Source organism: Gavia stellata, chromosome 13 (assembly GCF_030936135.1).
Source record: "Gavia stellata isolate bGavSte3 chromosome 13, bGavSte3.hap2, whole genome shotgun sequence".
NCBI lineage: Eukaryota > Metazoa > Chordata > Aves > Gaviiformes > Gaviidae > Gavia > Gavia stellata.
The window spans coordinates 10,218,722-10,235,164 of NC_082606.1; the positions used below are offsets into that span (position 1 = coordinate 10,218,722).

The window sequence follows — 16,443 nt, forward strand, 5'->3', positions numbered from 1 at the left end:
GCCAAAGAAAGGAGGCAGGAGGAACAGGAGGATTGTACCATACTCTCCACATCAGACTTCTGGACAACACTCAGTCTTGGAAAGGACAGACATTACATACAGCCCAGTCCAGAGCTTGAAGCATACCAGTTAGTATCAAATTCCCCACCTTCACCTAGGAGAATGGTAATGTTGAAGAAAAATGCATTTAACTTGCATAGTCAGTATCCGAGCCGTAGGAAGGCATTTATAATGCCAACATTTGGTATGTAAGATCAAAGTCTGAAAATTGTCACTTAAGTTCCCTAAAAAATTAGAATAAATAGACACCACCAATAGATCCCCAAAACACATAATTATGAGCTGTATGACTACTATAAAGTCACAATAAACTTCTATGCTCTCTCCATTGAGAACTTGCTAATTTATTAATGCTACAAATATGCATAGTGTGGACAACAAATATTTTCAAATTAGGTAATTATTTCACTTGGTAGCATTATATTACCTAAATGTAAATTAAAAAAAGCAAGAAACAACAGTATTTTTTATACTTACAAATAGAATTTTTCATCCCATACTGGATTCAAGTTTCCAAAAATAGTCTTTGTTCTCCGCTTGGTTTTGCCAACTTGCACAGTAACATATGGGTCACTTGAGCCAGTTTTGTCCTTAGCTTGTAAGCCCTGAGCACAAAGAACTGCAATAAAAGGAGAGAAATGTGCTTTAGCCCTCATAGCCTTCATTGCCAAGAAATAAATGAAAGTGACAACAGCAACAGGAAACAAAGCCATCAACTGAGGGCTTCTGAAACAAAGCTTCCTGGATGAATTTTCCCAGCATCTGTTACTCTGGAGATAGACAAGGCTTGTCTAATTACCCTTTGGGACTCTATAAAATTTATAAATATGGTTTAACTGAGTAATAAATTTAAAGATTCACTACAGAGCACAAAACAAATACTTTTCTTGCCATGCATAACTCAAATACTCTTCTCAAACTTTGGTTTAATCAGCATGGCAAGTAATATAATGTTGTTGTATAACTTGGCTTGAGTCTAATAATTCCCTAAAATTGCCATTTCCCCCCCAAAAATAAAAAAATAAATAATGATTTCCAAAATTTTTTCCAAAGATCCAAACTAAAACTTCCAAAATAAAACCTCCAATTTTCAAAAATCTGCACTGTGGATTATGAAACCAAGCATGACCGGCGTGGTTATGACTTTGTCATTTGTTTTCCTCATGTGAGAGATGAACCACAAGGATTTTCAGAATACTTCCTATTCTATCACAGACAGGATGGCAGTTCAGATCCATTATCATTAACTGTTTATATATTTGTCAGCCTTTCTGACTGTTAATGTGGGCGTATTATTAATGTATATGCATTTTGTGGCGAATATAAAAACACACAATTTGATTTTCCATCATAATTCATAAAACTGGAAATCTCAGGAGAAAGCAGAACTGTGAAATAGCAGCCTACCAAACCCAGAGAGCTGCAGCTAAAACACTTGCCATGGCTCCTAGCATCAGCAGAGCTTAGTTTTATTATTTTGCACATACTATTTAAACCATCTCAGTGGTAGCATGTAGTTAACATTCTCTAATGTCAATCATTTTGGATAATGAAGCTCCTTCAGTGTGCTTGGAAAAATGATCACATAAAAATGGTACCTTCTTACTCAGCAGACCAGCTCCTGATGCGGGTTCAGTCATATCTGCTGACTTCAGTGAAAAAAAGTAAGTTTCTATTACTTGTTTTTTTTGGTTGTGTGGGTTTTTTTGTTTGTTTGTTTGTTTGTTTTCATTCCTGAAAAGACTAACTCTTAGAAATGAACTAGAACATATTTTGTCTTCCCCATTCACTGTAAATCCAAAGGGAAATTTTTAGAAGGCAGGTAAGTATCCCTCTCCTATTTATGCAAGAGAATTAAGTGTCAGCTTAGAAAATGTCTTCCAGAATTGTTAACTATTATACTGGCCTGAATACAAGGCAACCTTGAGAATCCTTTAGAGGTAGAATTAAAAGTAAGAATATGAATTAAATATTTTCACTGACATACGTCTCCATGCCCTCAGTGCTTGGTGACAGTCCCAAAATTCAACAACTAATCTTTTGAGTTTCATGCACTGTCCTACAATCTTCAGAATGGCCTCCCTTTTTCCTAATCCATCTGACTCACAATCTCAGATTTTCCCTAGATTTCTTCTGGCACATATCTGCTGTTCTTCAGCTCCATGTACAGCATACATACTGCCCCAAATGTGACTGGGCTTTAGTTTGGACTACAGAGCCACGCGTAGCTAAAAACACACCTACCAACTCTCACAGAATAATTAATTCATGGTCCACTTGACAAATGCTTTTCTCCTTCCCCTCCTGAATACCAGCTTTACATTTCAGCAATGGAAATGGCAATTCCATCTCTCAATGACCCTTCCCTGATATATAAAAAAAAGATTGCCATGGAATCTTAAAGTACTATAGTAAAATTTTTTTAGCAGGCAACCCAAATACATTTATTTATTTACATATTATATACATGTACCACTGTACTAAAACATTATGTACATTATAAAACATACATAAACCCAGAAATTAAAAAAAATGAAATGAAGATGAAATAATATTTTTAAATACTTTTAAAAAATTTATTAATGTCGCAAAAAACCTTTTGGCTCTCAACAAAAAAGATATTACTACTAATAATGTTTTTAGCAAGAGCATGAAATTGAATATGCATCATTATTTTTGAAAAGATTGTTTTAATACTCTGTGATACAGTGATTTGAATATCTTGTCTAACTGCAGTGTATTTTTATACTCAGTTTTAGTGGCTGCCCTAGCTGAAAAAGATACCTCAGAAAGATGCATAGATCCAAATGGAAGTAGTACATCATTGGCTACACTTACTAAATCACTACACTAATTTTTCAATCCCACCTACTAATTACACTAGGGTTTTTGTTGAAATTCAGCTGGTAAATTTCCGTCTTGCCTGATGTCAACCAGTTATTCTTGCAAACTAATTGGAAAGTGTTGCATTTTTATATTTTTAACAAATGGGTTCAAAACCCACTGGAATTCCTCATTTGGAAGATTTTCAAACAAGGTAGAAACTTCCATTTCCAAGTTTTTTAAGCATAGAGATTAGAGTTTTTGTAGGTGACACACATTGGTTTTGGCAGCAAAATCACATAATGATGGAAACATTTCCAAACATACATTTTCATAATGCTCTCGCCATAGCATGAGTTTCTTTCAAAAAGCCGTTGTTTTCTCACTCATTGTTAAAATGTCACCTTTACCTTGAAATGACAGTTTAAATGTGTTTATTTTTTCAAAAATATCTGCTAGGTAGCATACTACTGACAGCCACTTGTCATTACAGAAAAAGTCAGCAAGTTTGAAACACTTGTCTTTTTGTAAGAGAAAAATGTTACTCATCTTCAAGTTCGACAACTCTTTTAACACTTTGCCATGAGATAATCAGCAAACCTCTGTGCAGTGCAGAGGATTTTCATGGCCACTCCCCACCTCATTACTAAGTATTGTGAGGACTGTAAAGAATCATAGAATGGTTTGGGTTGGAAGGGACCTTAAAGATCATCTAGTTCCAACCCCCCTGCCATGGGCACGGACACCTTCCACTAGACCAGGTCGCTCAAAGCCCCGTCCAACCTGGCCTTGAACGCTTCCAGGGTTGGGGCATCCACAACTTCTCTGGGCAACCTGTTCCAGTGCCTCACCACCCTCATGGTGAAGAATTTCTTCCTAGTATCTAACCTAAATCTACCCTATGAAGAAAGACTTCACAGTACCCATCAAGTTTGACTGCAGTAAATGCCTTGCAACGTAGCTTAGGAAGTTTGGGGTAAAGGGTAAATGCAGAGCAAAACTCCGATTTTTATTTTTTAAATGATGGGTAGAACATGATGCCAGTCAAGGAAGGAATTAACAGTCTTCTATAACTTGGGACCCAACATACACTAAGCTATTTATATGGAAGTACACATCTCAAACACCAACAGGGAAAGACTACTACTATTCCCTATTAATATTTTGCTCCTCAGGAAGTTTGTATTCTCTTTCCATCTTCCTCTAAGATCCAACAATTAGCTTAGGTTTGTCTCTAAGTTTCTTCACTTGGTCTGGGAAATTCTCTCATGAAGAGAGACTCTTGCATTCTCTCTTCAGGGTATAGTCAGCAAACTGAAGGAAGTGTTTACTTGCCTCTGACAGCTGTGAGGCCACACCCAGATGAAATATTGTTTCTGCACTTTGAACCAAGACCAAGCTGCAGTCCTCAACTACCTAAAGAGCACGTCACAGAGACAATGAGCTCCCAGATGAGCCCGTATAGTTGAGGATGTCCCTGCTCCTTGCAGGGGGGTTGGACTAGATGACCTTTAAAGGTCCCTTCCAACCAAAACCCTTCTATGATTCTATGAAGCCAGACTCTTCTCAAAGGTACACAGTGAAATAATAAGATGTAACAGCTGCAAGCTACAGCAAGAAAAATCCCAGCTGGATTTAAGCAAAACAGTTTTACAGTGTGAATGGTTAGTAAGTGAAACAGCTTGTCCAGTAAGCAGGACAGGTTTCCCAGAGAGAATTTGGAATCTCCATCCTTGGAGACTTTCAAATCTAGCCCGGACAAAGCCCTGAGCAAGCTAATCTAACTTTGAAGTTAGCCCTGCTTTTAGCAGAAGGTTTGAATATTCTGTAGAAATCCCTTCCAACATCACTTCCTAAATTATTCTATTATTAATTTATTAGGTCATGATTATGCAGAACTCAAGTCAGTATGAGTTTTACTTCTAAAAGAGAAGAATCAAGCCATTCAGCAATGTAAGTGAGTTTTGTACCAACACTAGTAAAGTGATGTATACCCAACCGATAGAGAGTCTGAAAACATTTGCATATTTACTGAGTAACTTGCTAAAATAATGCCATCTATCTGCTCAGGGTATACTAGTCACTTGTTTCATAAAGAAGTGAGTAGTAAAGGATAATCCTGTATTTTTTTAACAGTGTGCATGTGTTTGATCTTACAGAGGATATATGGAAAATATCTTATAAAATACATTAGGAAAATTACCATATGTACAGATGTGAAACATCAGGTACCAAGAACTTTTATGCACGTTGCTGTTAAGCAGTGAGAAAAATGTGTGTATTACTTAAGTATACACTATTGTTTATTTTAAAGATATAGTTTTTGTTTCACTCATTTTTATCAAAACTGACTAGAAAAAGCTAAAAATAAGTTCCCAAAGTTTATTCCCTTACACCTCGCCCCCCCACCCCCTCCAACAGGAATAATGCAAATGCTGGAGAAAAAGAAAACTTTTAATTTACTTTTAATATCAGAAGAGAGCTTTTTATTTTTCATTACATTAAAATGAAATTGAGGCTAATTTAAATGTGAAATCTAACCAGAGTCCTTTAATGTTTCACATCACTGCCTTTCAATTCTTTGGTCTTTTAGTTTAATCTCTATTTGTCTCTAATCCAATATCACATAAAGTCAGGTTGACCTGTGTAGCCAGCTGAGCTTTTATTTAGATTTTCTGTGCTGAGGTTTTAATTAAAAAACTGAAATGTCAAAGTCAGAGGACCTACATATCTTTATGAGCAAACAGCCTAATGCAGTTGGAAACAATCTTGAGTATGTTCTGGGTGCGCAGGTTTCCCTGGCTCAGCGTCACTAAACTGGAACACACCCTTAGTCAAGCAACAAGAATGGATGGCGAGTTTCAAACCAACAGGGTCTGAAATTGCAAGCTGCCGTGTTCTTAGCATTACAGTCATTAAAACCCATAAATGCAATTGTGAACTTTAACTCTTGCAATTAGTGGTGAAAAGTTCAGCACTAGCACAGAAGATATTAGTAGGAAGTAGAGGTAACACAACAAGACCATTTACTGATTTTCCTTCCGAGAGCAGTGAAATATAAAGTGTTTTGCCAACAGCTGTAACTTAAAACTCTTCCAGTTAGCATGCTATAAATTCAACCATTTATTTATAGATGCACCAATTATGCAAGTTTCAACTCTAATTACAATAAATCTTACTCCTGAACCAGGGGACTAAGAAGAAAAGAGCTCTTAAAGCAAACAGTTCAGAAGAAAATTTACCTGTGATGCTTATTTTTGCCGACCATTTGGATGTTCCATCCAAAACACTTTGTTTTGCTGCTTTTGTATATTGTACAAAATCTTCTTTGGAAATATTAAACATTTCCTGGATCACTTCAAACACCTCTGGTCTATTTTTTTCTCTGATCTTCATTCTTTCCTTCATAGCACTAATAATATTCAGCGTTTTATCTTCTGCGCCATGTTTGGAACTTTTCTCAGCAGCTCCTTAAATGAGAGAAAAGGTCAATACTTCCATTAAAAAGTTGTTATCTTAGTTCTTTTTCTCCTCTAGAGTCTCCCACCAATTCTTGGTACTGCAGTACTCAAATGAGATATGTGTTTCATCTATATAATAACAAGCCTCTTATATTTATTCTTTGTGATACCTAAAAGTATAAAGGGGGGGGGAAGGGCGGGGCAAAAGGGAAAAAGAAAAAAGAGGAAGAAAGCTGAGCAGTAGACACTAAATTGTAGCATTAGTACTCAAGCATTACACACCACACCTGTGCTTTTGTGGTATTAAACTTCAGGGCCTTTTTGGAAAACTCTTCTTGAGTAATCACCCAAGAAAATAATATATCACAGGTATGGAACAGACAGGTTCCTCTCTCCAGTAAAAACAGTCATTATTGATAATTTCAGTAAGTATATGAGGATGGTAGAAGAGATCAAAGGATATTATCTGTGTGAGAATAACTTCCAGACTGTATTAACCTGTGGTGGTACGTCAGGTCTATCCTATAAAAGAAATCTGGAAAACAAAGAAAATACTCAGGTAATTTGCTGATTTGTCTAGGACATCAAAACTACTACAGCTTTTACTGTTTCAAAAAAAAAAAAAAAGAGAGACCATGCTGTTACAGGTTTCATTCACAGTTCTTCCCTGGAAAGCTGTAGAGAAATGTCTCCCTCTAAGAATCATAACTGATCTCAGAGGCCCTTTAAAAGCCAAGTGAAGTTCTCCTTATAAAGTGTCCTTTGTCTGCCAGAGGAAAGTGTTTCTGATTGATGTCTCTACAATACATATTGTATTGGGATAACCTAAGTGTACTCTTGAAAAAATAAAATGTCCATCCTGCAGTTGGGTGTGAGAAAAGAAACATCAGAGTTGTGTGGTCAGAATGGCATTACAAATGTTGGAAGAAAAATTGAAATTCCTGCCATGCTAAACAGGTTCTTTCAACTCTTGATGAGACTGACATATAAAGAAATATAGAAGAACACTATAAATTTTATAATCAGTGACACATTACCACTTGCTATAGGTATTGCTGAATTTTAGCTCATGTTGTTAAACACTACTCGAGGGCTCATGGCACTGAGTGTGACAATCATCATCATTGTTTTCACTAGCAGTAGTAAGAACTTTACCCTTCCAAAAGGTTGTGAAAACATCATCCAATTAGTCATGCTCAACTCCTGGGAGGATGAAAGTACTATTGTTGCCTTTAAATAGATAGTAAAATTAAGGCAAAATTATGTTGAACAACTTGCTATGCAATTAGAATTCAGATATTTCAGGACTGAAGAGGAACATAGTTCCTTCTTTACAATACCATCAAACACCATTATATTCTTTTGACAGCAGTTTTTCTTCAGGCACTCTCAACTTGTAATGGCTAAAGAAGAATTATCAACACATCTATAGAGCTGGAAAGGGTCATCTTTCAGCATAAGATCTCAGTGAAGTCTTACAGAACAAATATTTTATGCTTTATTTTTGTCACTTTTTTCATTGTGTCTGAAGGTTTCTTAGCACACTGGAGGATAAAAGAGAGAGAGAGATATATAGTAAAGTAGGAAGGCATAATGTTGCAAGATTGGAAAAGTGTGGGATGAAATACCAGATACCAGTGATTCCAGATTGTCAAAAGGCTGAATTATATGGCTTCTTCAAGGTGTTTTCCACGGCTACTAAATTTTGAGAAATCCTGAAAATATCTTGGTCTGAGTACCTAATTTTTTTGAATGCAGAATACCAAAGTTCCAGTGATTAAGGATTTTCCACACTGAAAAATTAAGAATTAGTAGAAAAATAATTAAATGCTACCATGAAACCAAATACCAGTTAAAGAATTCTCTAGTGATTTTATCACAAAAGAGATGATTGCTGAGTTGCCTGGAAAGCGTGACAGGTGGTTCTTGCAAGATGCAGAAAAGCAACATTTTTCATTTTCTCTTATTTTCGGCTCTTCCTTAAAAAGTACATATACAACATCATAACCAAATGACAAACCATGGACACAATCTGAATGGCAATAACATATTCCTGTTGTAAATCTTGATGATTTTTGAGACAGTACAGATAAAATTACGTTAAAATACAACTTTAAGTTTTACTGAAAAATCAGCATAGCCTTCTATTTATACTAAATTATTTATTGCAGCTATTTTTATGTCCTCTATTACTGACAGTCTATCAACAGCTCTTTTCATGCAGTATTGATCAGACTAATTAAGACAATATTGTAACTTATATTGCACAGGAAGTTCACAAGCCCCTTTTACCCTAGGGACTGATTCAAACTCAACATGATTGAAATAAATTGTGATTTAATATTGCACCTACTACTAGTAAGCGGTATCTTGTTGAAGATGAGAGGCCTAATGAATGTACTACTGATTTTTTTTAAACCTAATTTGAAACAAGCTTAGATATTGACCTTAAAGAACTTGAGACATTAATCCATTTCTACAGTCTGCATTAGCAATCATTACATATTTAAGAAAAAAAAAAAAATCACAGAAGCTTGGAGACCATATTTCCTAGTGATTATCACAGAATCACTAAGGTTGTAAAAGACCTGTAAGATCATCAAGTCCAACCATCAATTAACACCACCATGCCCACTAAACCATGCCCCACAATGCCACGTCCACACGTTCCTTGAATACCTCCAGGGAGGGTGACTCCACCACCTCCCTGGGCAGCCTGTTCCAGTTTCACCACTCTCTCAGTAAAGAAATTTTTCCTAATATCCAGCCTAAACCTCCCCTGGCACAACTTGAGGCCATTTCCTCTTGTCCTGTCACTTGGGAGAAGAGACCAACACCCACCTCTCTGCAACCCCCTTTCAGGTAATTGTAGAGAGCAATAAGGTCTCCCCTCAGCCTCCTCTTCTCCAGACTGAACAACCCCAGCTCCCTCAGCCACTCCTCATCAGACCTGTGCTCCAGACCCCTCACCAGCTTCGTCGCCCTTCTCTGGACACGCTCCAGCACCTCAATGTCCTTCTTGTAGTGAGGGGCCCAAAACTCAACACAGCATTCGAGATGTGGCCTCACCAGCACTGAGTACAGGGGCACGATCACCTCCCTAGCCCTGCTGGCCACACCATTTCTGATACAGGCCAGGATGCCGTTGGCCGCCTTGGCCACCTGGGCACACTGCTGGCTCATATTCAGCCGGCTGTCAACCAGCACCCCCAGGTCCTTTTCCACGGGGCAGCTTTCCAGCCACTCTTCCCCAAGCCTGTAGCGTTGCATGGGGTTGTTGAGACCCAAGTGCAGGACCCAGCACTTGGCCTTGTTGAGCCTCATACAATTGGCCTCAGCCCATCGATCCAGCCTGTCCAGGCCAAAAGAATGACTGTGGTAACAGTAAACCACATTAATTTCATTTTATGATACTGTTAGCATCAGCTTTCTTAGAAATAGAGATTTAACCAACTGCAACGGTCAATTCATTTTTTCAATGGAACATCAAAGTTTTTTAGCATAAATCCAGCAAAGTACGTGAACGTCATTTTCAAAGTAGTATAATATTCAAACTCACTGAACAATTAGTGTGTTACAAAAAAATAGGATGCTCAAAAACATTTGCATACTAATGGGAAGATTGGGATCCCTTAGGTGTGTTTAATATTTTTTTACCTGCAGTTTGCCCCTAGGGGTTTACTCTTTCAAGACTCAGTTGTTCAGTGTTTCCAAACTGTTTATACCACAGAAGACTGCCAATCCTATTTTTTTTTTTTTTTTGCAGCCCTTATCATATCAACCTTATCATTTATATATTTGTAAAAATTCTTCAAAGGCAATATGGTGCTCTGAAGCATTTGTTGTTTTTTTGGGCTGGTGACATGGGCTAGGGAACTTCTGGGATAAATTTTTCTTCAGAGAAGTGAAAAAGAAGATAAAAAGGATACTTTTACTCTGTACATCTTTTGCAGCTTTTCAGTTTTAGCCAAGATTCAATTATTAAAGGGATGGACACATCTCTCATGCCACCTGCATGATTGTGGCACCCTGAAAAGCAGCCCAGCTTTTAGAAAGTTAGCAGCAGCTTATTTCCTTGACAGTGGGAAGGGTGGAACAGGAAGGAGCATGGTCAGCATGTAAATATCATGTGAAGGTGTTTCACCACACAGGGAGAGGATTACTAATTTTGAGTTGTAATAACATCTCAGGCCCTCCATGGAGGAATGGCAACATAAACACTTGGAATCAGTTCCTGTACTGTTGCTCAGAAGGGAGTGAACTGCAACCAACTTGGAGGTTATGCAAACAGAAATACAAAGGTATTTCTGGAGCCTAGCTGGCTTGAATGTTGTTTTCCAGTGTGTACAGTGACAAGAGATTTCATCACTTTTAAGAAGCCTCAGAAAGAACAATCTCTCTAACCATTCTCTATTATGAGAAATCATGGACTAGATGAGGATTGCAAGAAACTCGTAACCCTGATACTACCAGGGACTTGATCTTGGATCTTGCTTTTCTCACAATGCTTTTATGACTGAGCAGAAATAGCTTTAGTAACAATACCTGTTTGAACTGTCAGTCTCTCAAATAGCAGAAATAGATTAAAATGTTATACTTTATATATGCTAGCTTCCACAGGCATCTCAGGAAGTTTTAATTTTTCACTCTGCAAACTTCTGCAGGAATGAGAACACAAAGATTTAACTACCGCTTTCTCTGATAAAAAATGAATCAAAATCCTAAAGGTCAGATCTCAATATTCTTAAAATCAGGGAGGATTGGATGTGAGGTATCTCTTCAGAACGCACCAGCACCATTGATCTGTGTTGTGCTGTACTTAGTAGAGTGCACTACAGGACAGACGATCCATGAGACAGAAATAAATGCCCTTGCCATATCAAACTTCCAATACAAAAAAACGTCCCATCTCCCTCTAATGTAATTCAAAAGGGGACTGAATGACATGCATTAACTAGGTTGGGAAACCTGGGAATAGAGGAGGGTTTTCACAGATGTTTGGTGAGACAAGAAGAACCCAACTAAGAACAACAGAAAGGTTCCTCCAAACAGAAAGGCATGGTTACGATGCTCATAACCATTTGATCTTTGCAATACTTCATTAAACTACTGTTAAATTAGGATGTCTTGTATGTGTCTCACCCATGGAGTGAATCAAGCTTGATTTTCTTAAATTAAAAATATTTCTGGAACAATGCATTGGCACATGATGTGCTATTCTGTTAAATCCTCAGAAAGAAAATATCCCCTTCTGATGGAAAAAGTTTCAGCTATGCTTTATTTCTAGACCATTATGTATGTAATTATGATAGGGTAATTCCCACAACACTGTATAGAACACTTGATAGTTCTCTCTTTGCCACAGAATACAATCAGCATTTTCAGAGAGCAGCAGCAGAGAGTCCTAGGCAAAGTAGCTCGAAATCCAGCCATAGCCCAATTCCTTGAAGAACGTGCAGAGAGTAAGCTTCAATTAGATCCACTGTGATCCATACAGATTTGTTTTGAGGGCCTCCTACAAGATGAATCCCACATTCCATTTTGGGAATACCAGAATCAATTCAGAGCCCCTCCTCCATGTTTTCTTCTTGCTGTACATAAATAGTGCTAAACAAGATCTGCATAAGGGGAGAGATTAAATTTAGGAAAGCTATTTCTACTTCCTACTTCCTCCATCAACTTAATGAGTAGTTAGTAGGCAAGTGACTTGCACATAGCCTGTTGCCAGCAGAAGTACAAGCTCATCATTCTTTTAACTCATTTTCATGCCTCTAAGTCCAGGTAATATAAGCCAAGTGACTCCCAGCAGAACTAGGGTGTCAAATAACTACCTAAACCAGAGAGATCAATGGGCTGCTGTGGAAGCAGTTATTTTTATCTAGTCTTAAAACGTACCTAGAATGAAATGGAACAACTAGTCAATAAGAGTGAACAGGAGCTGACATTATGAAAGCATACCTTCTTTTGTTACTGTCCAGGTAACAGAAATTATTTGCACTTATTGAAGAAGCTACTCACAAGTATCTTTGTTAATTTATACACTTTTGAAAACTCACCACCAATGATCATATTAATGCTGCACAATATACTTCTATAATATCGGATTTTCAAAGCAAACCTTCTTTTCTCACTTGTGAAACTATGTCAAAAGCTTAGCTGTCAAACACAGTCCAGTTTTTTCAGCCATAGTGCAGAATCACAATTAAACACAGTTAAGCAGTTTGATTTACAAATTTGTCATTGATTTATGCTCCATGGGGTCAGGTGCTCTGGGAAATTGTCATTAGTTCCTGAACAATAAGAATCTTGAGAATTCATCCCTTGTGACAGCTCCTCACATAGAGAACACAGTGGGAAGAAAGAAGTCCTGACTGGAATATGTATGTACTTTTCCCACATGTAGAAGCTAGGTAAACCCTCAGGAGCATGTCAACAGCAATGTGGAATAACTCCAGAATTGTAAAAGCCCCTTCCATTCCAAAATCAGAATACCAGAAAGTTTGCAGGTCTTGATTTTCTATTGTTTAGAATCTTGCATAGTAATTGTGCTGTAATTTAAGTGTGGTTTAAATGCACCTCAGATATTTTTGGAGGAGAACACATGGTGGCTGGAATGAATTTGGCCAATGAAAAAGCAAAGAAAAATGTTGTTTCACCTTCATTCTAGTCCCAAAGGACTTCCCGATTAATTTTTTTTTTTCCTTACACATACATGGTTTGATATTTTGAATGGACAAGATCCTATTTACAGTTTCATATTCTTGTCTATTCTATAGTATATTAATATGACTACAATAAGTATTAGGAATTCTTTTTTAACTTTGTTTTGACATTTCTTATGTTCTGAGTTAAATAAAACAAAAAGGGTTTACATCATGCAAGAAATTGTTCTGGGCGTTGCCATAGGCAGTGGAAAGTAAGTAATATATGGATGCTACCAAACATTATTTTGTAACTCACCAGCAACATTCAGCAGGTTGCAAGGACAAAAGCAAAATTAACAGTAGGTATTTCGAAAAGTTTCTGGCTAGTTCCTCAGCCAATGAACATCAACATGCCTTCACTGATTTCTGATGATCTGCCCTTCCATTTCAAGAAATATCTGAATGTACACACAAAATCAAAAGCTTGAAGTACTGCAAAGCTTTAGCTGTCAGGAAATACTCACTCTGCAAACAGTCAGCATTTAGGAGGTCTTGGCACTTCTCATGGCATTTGACACCACATTCGGTGCATCTCATGCCTTGTCTGGCTATACCCCAAAGTAGACCTTCACACTCATAACAGTATGTGGGAGTTGTAGCTGTCCAAACTTCAAAGTTATGAGGTGTAGTTGATGATATTGGATAGATCAAAGCCTGCAATGTCTTCTTGAAGACGTGTATTTTCTGTTGGGTAAGAAAAAAAAACAATCAAGGCTTTAGTTGAAGTATTGTTTAATACAAGTGAACTGGAGCTAAAGTATATGTCATTACACAAAATATCAGAATATACATAGATGTATGAAATAATTTGCAAAGTACTGATCTACTCATTTTGTCTCGCACTTTGAAGACAAAAGAACCCTGGATGACCTTTTTGACTGATTATAGAAACAGGAGAGTTAAGTTGGAATCAGGTCAGTCAATTTACACAGTCCTACATATTTTTTATATTTTGAGGCAGAAATTAAAAATTCGCTAGCGTTGCATTCACTGATGCATTTTAAGTAACTACCTAACACATTACCTCTGAATATTTAAATACTTCCACAGGAACTTAGACACACTGCACAAAATGTACTTTGATTATATAACAGTGCTATCCTTTAATATTTAGTGACTATATAACCTCCTCATAAAATAAAAATAGGCCAATTTTATGGTTCCATTTTGTCTGTATTCCTATAACAGCATACCCACTACTTCCTTTTTAAGCACCAAGACACTTTTTACCTATAAACAAGAATGACCCATACTCTCAAAAATCCACACCCATTTCTTGGACTGTTTTGGTTTAGGACCCAGGACCGGTTCTAGCAGGAGAACAATTATCAGCTATTCACTGATTAGTACTGCAAACAACCTGAATCTCAGCTACTTAGTGCTTAATAAGGAGAAAACAAAGTAGTCCCTGAAGTTTTGTATACAAAACATAGGCTTATATGGTCACAATGGTATAGTTTGTTTATTCGAGGTTTGTTTTCAGGCACCCAGATCATCAAAGTTCAGTTGATTTATTTGGAATAAGAAAAACTCAGCAGCCTGTAGGCAGCACTCGGCACCACACAAAAATATGACCTTGGTTTATTTTTATTATTTTTTTCCCACTAAGTGCACACATGGCTGCCATGAATGTATTAGAAGTTCTAGACCTGTTCCCTTATAAATAAATACATTATTTCTTTTCGAAAGAAGAAACCATTTTAAAAGAGGCAGCACAGTGGGAAGTGGAATATTTCGGAAAGTCTGTCTGCCCTACCATTTCTTCATCTTGTGTGCATATAACGCAAGGTAGCTGTAATGCTGGCTGTGTAGCTGTAGCAAACTGGGGAACAACATTTTGCAATTTGTGTGGTTAGTCCATATAAGCTTTAACATCACTGCCACAGTTCTGGTAGTATAGAAAGCAAGGCTAACTTATTCAGTTAAGCAATTGTTAACATTCCCATAATTTTAATATTCAGCTGCAGTAAGTTTATGCCAAATGCAAGATATTAACCTCTCTAACAGCATGCTGACATGCTCTTGCTTTTATGTACCTGCACCTCCGCTCAAATATGTGAGATACTCTGCTAATAATAAATTGTCTGACAAAAATAAAATCTTTTTTTGTGTGCATATCTGCATGATGTTGCACAGAGCCATCAATTAAAGGACTTTTGCTATCGTGGGAAAACCATGACCATGTAGCCATAAATCTACTGATTCATAGGTTGAAGCACTACAAATAACAAAAACAGATGTTAAGTAGCTTAGGCTGCAACAGCTCTTATTGAAGTTCATAGTTACATGCTAAAAACAACATCTATTCTGTGAAGCCTGGCCAAACAGATGTGGTCAGACATTTCATGGACATTTGATCCAGCACCTTTGAGAACACTGTAGAACTGAACTAAGAAAAGAAGCTGATATAGCAGGAATGACTAAAATAAATATTGAATTGCTCTCCAGGGTGCTTTCTTAGCCTACCCTAGACAGTTAGCCATCTAGTAACTCCCCTGAAAGGAAGCAAAGGTCTGCACTGGTTTGATTTGGCGGGCCCTAAGAGGGACTGGGCTAGTCATGGCCACCTAACTCAGCAAACTTAATCTTTGTGCATTTCTCCACTTTCTACCTCCCATGTCACAGCTCACCAGCTACAGCAATAAGAAAGAGCACTTCAAAAACAAACTAAAGTGAATCTATGCAGCTTGTTGAGGAATCATGTTTCTCAGAAACCACCACATCTTTGAAGATTCCTTTGCAGATTACATTCTTGCACTCCTGAACTCTAGTAGGATCAGTACAAATCCTGCCCTTTCACCCCGTTCAGCTTCCCTGTTTTTTCACAGTATAAATAATTTTAGAATTTTGCCAGTAACTTTTATCTGTTTCTGTCATGGCAGTAATGAAATGGCACAGCTCAACAGGCCTTGAAATAAACATCTGAGGGTAAATGAAGTTTCCAGCTGAAAGACACATTTTGTAGATTGGTTTTGCTGCTGAACATGATCTTTCCCCTGTTGTTAATAAAGCAAACTACAGTTGTAAAGGAGAATTTTATTTATCTTATTGTCTAGAGGCTTTCATTCCTAATACTCTTCTCTGTTTAAAAGTATCTATTATATGCATTCACTGAGCTCTGGGCATGGCAACATTTAGCACTGTTAATATATAGGAGGATTATTTAGTTATCTGCTTATGCTCTGCAGTGAAGTTTATTTCTGTCATATAGTACTTGAGATAGTTTTTCTATGTCATGGATGTATTATTTTCACAAACTTGCAGCTCTGCCTTTTTGTTCAGCAAAGCAATTAAATGAATGCTCAACGGAAAGCATATGTTTAAAATTAATACTTCAACACTGCTTAAAACATCTTTGGATCAGTGCCTGGCAACATACAAACTCACTGTATCAT

At 37.2% G+C, this 16,443-nt stretch overlaps 1 protein-coding gene across 2 annotated transcripts in view; it reads right to left on the reverse strand.

Moving 5' to 3' along the window:
* UNC13C (unc-13 homolog C) overlaps nt 1-16,443 on the reverse strand; it is a 162,720-nt gene that overhangs the window by 102,183 nt on the left and 44,094 nt on the right. For both annotated transcript variants that reach the window (XM_059823621.1, XM_059823620.1), the window contains 3 exons: nt 13,513-13,732; nt 6,126-6,353; nt 538-679 (listed from right to left, as the gene is read on the reverse strand). In XM_059823621.1, the coding sequence (XP_059679604.1) occupies nt 538-679; nt 6,126-6,353; nt 13,513-13,732 (590 nt within the window). The remainder of the gene's footprint in view (nt 1-537; nt 680-6,125; nt 6,354-13,512; nt 13,733-16,443) is intronic.